General features: G+C 50.5%; 1 protein-coding gene across 1 annotated transcript in view; it reads right to left on the reverse strand.

Moving 5' to 3' along the window:
• Positions 1-6651: 6651 nt before the first annotated feature.
• LOC106817076 overlaps positions 6652-7357 on the reverse strand; it is a 10127-nt gene continuing 9421 nt past the window's right edge. The window contains exon 5 of the mRNA XM_014821723.1: positions 6652-6811. Within this exon, the coding sequence (XP_014677209.1) occupies positions 6652-6811 (160 nt within the window). The remainder of the gene's footprint in view (positions 6812-7357) is intronic.

The following is a 7357-nucleotide window of genomic DNA, read 5'->3' on the forward strand; positions in this document are numbered from 1 at the left end:
CAATATGTAATTAAGATGTAATTTTTCCTAATGCAGAATGTAAAGAGTTTGTATTCAATAATAGCCGGAGCAATAATAACGCTGCATTAGATGTTATGGATGTATATTATATTATATTATATTATATTATCAGTATATATCGATGATGATATATGTATATATGATGGATATATGTAGTAGTATTATTATGTTATGATTATATATATATTATATGTATATGTATATTATAGTTGATATTATATATATTATATGTATATTATATTCACATTATATTTATATTTATATTATATGTATCATCTATATGTTCACTGTATATGTATTTTCAGTTTATTTCTGATAAGTTGACTGTATGATATATTATATAGCTTGTATTACTATATACTTTATTTGTTAACATCCCGATCTACATTCATGTTAAGTCGTTGTTACGCTTACGGCTTAGCGCCCTTAATACATAATAGTGAGATTCCAGTTCATTTTACATTATACTGACTTAAATCAATATTAAATTACTAATAATAGTATATTAACGTCTATATGCTAATGTTATGGATGACCAGAATGATACGGTGTACAATATTAGCTACCCAGTTATGTTATTTTTTTGCGATAATGATATATGGCGTGAGTGAATGTTAGATGTTGATGTTACGTTACGTTACATTTATATTATAATTACATTACCGTTACAAGGTCAAAAGGTCTGATTAATAATTTAATGTATAATGTTACAACTATATTACGTAATGATTAGGGTGGAATAGTGAAATCCGATAATTATTAACCGTATATATATATTGAATATATATGGATGACCGAGTGGGAGGCCAGTCAGCGGGAAGTGTGTCTGATGCAGTGCGCTGTAACTATAACTACTAAACATTATCACCTGCCTGGCTCAGCTAGCCGTATGATCACTGTAGAGAGAGGAGAGAGAGAGGCTGGAGAGAGAGAGAGCAGAGCACTGAGAAAAGAGCAGGGAGGAGAGCAGAGAGGAGATGAGAGAGGAGAGAGAGGAAGGAGGAGGAACGGAGAAAAGGAAGACGAGAGAGAGAGGGGAGAGAAGAGGAAAGAGAGAGAGGTACTGAGGAGAGGGAGCCAAGAAGAAGAGGAAAGACGAGGAAGAGAGAGAGAGGAGCGTGGGGGGCGAGAGAGAGAGATAAGAGACAGAGGATGAGGAGCGAGGAGAGTAGAGCAGAGCAGACGCGAGACGGAGCAGGAGAGAGGACGAAGAGGCAACGAGAGAGAGAGGAGAGAGAGAGAGAGAGAGAGAGAGAGCAGAGAGAGAGAGCGATGCAGGTTCAACTGCGCGACTTATCTGCTTTGGATAAAATGTGGCATACAGGAAAGCTGGCGTAGCCAGGCCACAGACGTGGGCCGCCCTTGTGTTCGGCTGACAGTGGCGCCGAGAATTGATGCGCTTCCGAAGTTTGCAAGTCTGATTACTTTCGTATACACATCCGGGACAGGCCTTAATTGATTAGATAGTCCGGCGCGTGTGGAGGGCGCGTAGCCAGCGCGGTAAAGCGAGGGTCTGAGAACGAGTGGCCCGTGGGTAGAGCGCAGCCGCGCGTGCATTTTCCCGCGGGGCGAGCATGGTGCCTTGCTAGCAAGTGCGCTGTGGTGCGGGTCTGTGTGTCGTGTGGGTGTGTGTCTGCAGGGTCGTGTGTGTGTGTTGTGTGTGTTGTGTGTGCGTGCTGTGCGGAGGGTGGGGCGCGCGGGACCGTGTCGGTGGGCGTGTGTGCGTGTCGAGCGCGTGGTGGTGTGTCGGGTTGGCGGTGTGTCGGTGGTGCCCGTAGTGCGGCTGGAGCGGCGGCGTGTGCTGTTGCGCAGCTGTGTGGCCGGTGGGGAGTGTGTGTTGGCTGGCGTTGTGCTGTGAGCTGCTGTATGTCTTGCTGTGTGTGTGTGTGGCTGTGTGTGCGTGCGTGTGGGGTTGGACTCTGTACCGATCCTGTGTGTGTGGCGGTGCTACGTGTGTGTGCGGCTGTGGTGTGTGCGGCCGCCGAGCGGCGCGAGCGGGCAACGAGCGAGGTACGTGTGTGAGCGTGGCCGTGCCTGTCGGTCTTGCGCGGCGTCGCGCCCGTGTGTTGGTGCTTGTGTGGTGTGCCTGGTCGTGTGTGTGTGGTGTGTGGGTGTGTGTGTATGTGAGTGTGTGTGTGTGCTCGCATATGTGCGTGCGGACTGTTAACGTTCGTGATCACGCGGTGTGTATGTCCAGCGCACGGCCAGATAAATTCATTCGTTGTAAGGCTCGCCTGCTTAATTGATTGCGATTCACATCACCATCATAGCGCTACTCTCGCGATGTTCAATCGAGGGCAATCGTCCATCGTTTCTACGCGCCAGCATCCACGCGGGCCAAATTTAATTTGAAATAAACATTGCCGGCCTGCGATTGGCTAGAAATTGGACAATGAATTAACTGTCATCGTAATAGCCGTGATGCCGGCGCGGCTTACAGTCGATTAGCATTATGGAAAAAGCAAATTTCAGCGGGCGGCGCGGAACGACGGGTGTACGGCTCCAGTTTTCCTGCTGACTTCGCACTCAGCGAGACTCCTGGTGTGTGGGTCTTGTGGTTTGTGTGTAGTGCGGCCTGCGTTAGCGTGTCTGTGCTGTGTGTGGTCATGGCCGGGCAGACCTTAGGTGGGTGTAGTGTGTGTTGTGTGTGCTGTGTGTGGGTGGGTGGTGTGTGTGTGGGTGGTGCGTCGTCGCAGCGCCCGTGTGTCGTATGGTGGTGTGTTGGTGTGTGTGTGCGTGCCAGAAAACAAGAGACGAAACCGGAGGGGTCTCTTGATGCTTGTGCGATGCGGGTGTGTGTTGACGGGGGGCGTCCGTGTGAGCTGTGTGTGCTGAGCGTGTGTGCTGCTGTGGTGGCGCTAGGGCCCCGGGTGTTGCATAATTAATATATATAATAATATAGTGTGTGCCGTGACTGTGGTGGTGTGGTGTGTGTGTGCCCGGTTGTGTGCTGTGTGTGTAGTGTGAGCGTGTGGTGCCCATGTGTGTCGCTGTGTGTGTGTGTGTCGAGCCTCCTGGTGATGCTGCTTGTGTGTGTGGGGGTGGTGTGCGCGGTGGTGTTGTGTGTGTTGCTGCAGTGTGGTATGCTGTGCTATGTGTGTGGTGTGTTGTGTGTGTGTGTGGTGTGCTGTTGTCATGGTGGTGTTGTGTGGTGTGTCGTGGTGTGGTGTGTGTGTGTGTGCCCTGTGTGTGTGTGTGTGTGTGTGTCGGGTGTGTGTGTGATATAAACAGTTGGCGCGCTGTGCATGCATGCCAGCCTGGCTGCTGCCAGGGGACTGAGGATGGATACACGCAGGCGATACAGCGCGATCGACTCAATGAGGAGAAAATGCAGCTGTCTTCAGTCAGCAGCGAGGCAGCGAGCCGCCGGACCAGTGAGCAGCAGCGAGCAGCAGCAGCAGCAGGCGAGCACCCGTAAGGTACATCGCATACAGTCATTACGCTCTCAATTACAGCCGCACGATTCGACGTCATCAAATCCGATGACGTCATTAGATTTCCGTCAAGTTGCGCTTTCCGTAACCCATAGATTTGGTCGTCGCTGTCGTGAGGACGCGGTCGCCGGCCCACGTGCGTCATCGCGATGACTCGCGTGTGCAGGCGGAGGCGGAGAGCTGGTAGATGTCTGCTTAGAGCTTCACGCAAAGATGCGCTTAGTCTGCAGCAGTAGCGGGCCAGCAGGGCAGCGCACCACCAACACGCGAACCACAGCACCGAACCACACCACTATAGTGGTGAGTGAGCAGCGAGTAGGCCAGGCATCAGCAAACAGCCGAGCAGCAGCTAGCAGGCAGCAGCAGCAGCAGTTCACGCAGCAGCAGCAGCGCCAGCAGCCGAATCAGTAGCCGAGCTTTTGAGCGGTAACCAAGTTAGCAGCAGCAGCAAGCCAGCAGTAGCAGTGCCCGGTGGGAGAGCAGCGAGCGGGGGCAGCGCAGTAGCGAGCGAGGCGAGCAGCAGCAGTAGCAGCAGCGAGCAGCAGCGTGCAGCAGCAGCAGCACGCAGGCAGCAGCAGGCGGGGGCGGGTCCAGTAGCCGTGAGGCGGGAGCCGAGCGGAGGCAACGGAGCGAGGCAGGGTAGGTGGAGTAGCAGCCTAGCCGGAGCAGCCAGCGGAGGTAGCAGCAGGCAGCAGTAGCAGAGCAGCGAGTAGCAGCCAGCGAGCGAGCAACCAGGCCGAGTAGGTGAGTAGTTAGCAACGAGCAGCAGCTAGCCAGCCGAGTAGCAGCAGCAGTAGCAGCAGCCCAGCGTAGCAGCCATGCGAGCAGTAGTAGGGCAGCCAGCAGCGCGGAGCAGGGCGCCAGCGAGCGAGCGAGCGAGGCAGTAGCCAGCAAGTAGTAGTGCAACAGCAGCAGGCAGAAACCAGTGGAGCAGCAGCCAGCAGCCAGCAAACAGCAGCTTCATGGAATCACACCCCGCTAAGGCACTGAACCAGGGATATGTAGGATGATATTAATACAGTCACACACATACACAAACGCGCCGCCCACACACAACACGCACACGTCACGCACACACACCAACACACACACACACACCACACACACACACCAACACACACCGCTGTCGCGCACACACAACACACACACACACACACACACGCCACATTACACGCGCACACACACACGCCGCACACAGACGATATTGCTCTCTGTGCTGCCCGCGAAGCCTGCGATTGCCTGACCGCTATTAATGAAATGCGTAGCACCCGGTAGCACGCGCAGATGAACGGCCAGCGGCCCAGCCGGCCAGCGGCAGCGGCCGGAGTAGCGCGGTTGGGTGCTCTGTTACCTAGCTGACGTATCTTGTTCGCTAGTGCTACTCGCTTGCCTCGCTACGACCGGACTCCCCCACCACGCCACGTTGCAGCGCGTGAACGACCGAGCTGAGTATAAGAACGAATGGAGAACTCGTTTCTTTGGGTGAGCGCAGCTTTTATCATCAGGCGCCGTTATTTGCCGTCATCGGATGGCAGTGCTGGCTGCGTTGGCGCAGTTGCTGGCGGCTTGCCGCTGCTGCATGGCGGGTTGTGAGGTTTTGCAACGCGCTCTGTATTTGTATATTAGCAGCCGTGATTACGCCGCGTATAGCTTTGCGCTATCACCCCGTGCTGGATACGCGGTGCTTGCGTCGGGTGCGTCCGCACGCGTATGTGCCAGTGATGTGTGTGGTGTGTGTGTCGCTCTTGTGTGGTGCTGTGTTGTGTTGTGTTTGTGATGTGTGCGTGTGTGACGGCCGGTGGGCAGGTATGCACCGCGTGTGTGGTGTGTGTGTGTTGTTTCTACCTCATAACCGGTATCAACTGACTCTCCCTTTATCTAAGCGGGACTTGTTGTGCCGTGTGCGTGCGTGCGTGCGAGCGTGCATGTTGCTACCCCGCGGGTGTCGAAGAGAGTAGAGCGAAGAAGAAGAGAGTTGGGTTGGGCGCGGCACGAGTGGGCGACGATATAATATAGATCATTACCATACGAGTATGAAGTATAATATTACCGATACGCAGTATAATAGTACGATGATATACCAATGATAATATGTATATTATATTCAGGTGAGCTTAATGAAAAAAACAATTTCTTTTGGATTCGACGACCTCTGATAATACTCCAAGAGCCGGCCGCAACTTTACAGTATACCTGTACCTTTGATAAAAATATTGTATAGTAGAACACAGCGAGCGCGCGAGAGCACGCACACACACACTACACCACACACACACACACACACACCCACACACACACACACACGCACACAACACCCGACACACACACAACACACACACTGCGCGACGACGCCACTGCACGCGGTGCACACCACACACGCGACGCACGCGACGCACGCAGACACCACGTCGCACATAATTTAACCGCGGTTAAATTATAATGGCCCTTGTTCCCAATCAGAGGCCTCGTCGCACATTATTTAACCGCGGTTAAATTATAATGGCCCTTGTCCCCAATCGGAGGCCTTGTTGCACATAATTTAACCGCGGTAAAAAGTAATTATTTCCGAGTACGATAGCCAACCACATGCGCGCAGGAAGACGTACGGTGGAAGAGAAACTGAAATCGAAGTAAGTCGTGTACAGTCGTTTGCCTGCAAGGTGAACGACAGATCGACGCCATTTTCCCCGGATGCCATGATATCATAATTGTAGATTTTCCTCGACGGTCGATCCCAGAATCGTCGAGGAACACTGCCTCGCAGTTTATAGCTTGCTGTTCATTTATTTTGCTACATTCGATTTCGTAACAATGCATCTGCGATCATTGAATATCCATTGTTCAGGGAAACAACGCTCGTCAGTTCGAATAGCTAGGATTCGAAATGACGCTCTTTTATTTTGTTATAATTTTTTTTACATTGATCCAATGTAATATAGTAATGAATTGCATACTTCCATAATTATAGATTTGCTATCAAATTTCACAAATGAAATGCTCTGAGATCATCAATGACTGATTTTTTTTACAGTTAAAGCAATATCGATTTGTTGTTGTTTTTTCACGAAAAAAGCCCCCGACTGCGACCACATTAATTATTTATACGACGCCTGTGTAAAGTTATGACTATTTATTTACCAAAAAATAAAAAATAAAGCGTATACGCACATAGAAACTATACTAAGCCGTTGTGTTGTTAATAGATGTTCAAGTGTTTCTTTATGTCGTTCATCTGCGCTTCGTCCCAGAATGCCTCTTCCCGGAAACAATTGCCGATCGTTTCTTTGACCTCTACATTGTCATTGACACTTTGTTCAAGGTCGACTCCTGCTTCCTCATTGCCCAGGTTGCCTATTCTGAAAGGAGAGATTGGAGCAGGCTGATAAAACTGATAATTAATTAATTAATTGTATTAATTAATTATTGTTGTAACTGTACAATTACAATTACAACTATACAATTATAATTGTAATTAATTGATTGTAATTCTTTTAACTGCATAGATTTAAATAGGCATGGAGCGTCCACCACTGTTTCAATATATTTCCTGCCGTCATCTCTAGACCTTCCTTCTGTATTCCTCTCTACTTCTCTCCAATTCAGTTCTCCCTGTGTGAGGTTCCCTGCTCATACTTTTTCTCAACTCTACGACTCTCCCCTCCCCCTGCGCTTTCCCTTCTTACTGTCACGTATATCTTCCTCTCCCTCTCCTCTCTCTCTCTCCTCTCTACTACCCCTTCTCTCCCTCCCTCCCTCCTCCCTCCCCTCCTTACCTTCACTCTTTCCTTCTCCCTCCTTCCCTACCTTCACCCTTCACTCCCTCCTTACCTTCACTCTTCACTCCCTCCCTACCCCTTCCCTTCTCCCTCCCTCCGTCTCCTCTCTACACCTCTCCCTCGCTT

Source organism: Priapulus caudatus, unplaced genomic scaffold (genome assembly GCF_000485595.1).
Source record: "Priapulus caudatus unplaced genomic scaffold, Priapulus_caudatus-5.0.1 Scaffold1588, whole genome shotgun sequence".
NCBI classification, from domain to species: Eukaryota; Metazoa; Priapulida; class Priapulimorpha; order Priapulimorphida; family Priapulidae; genus Priapulus; species Priapulus caudatus.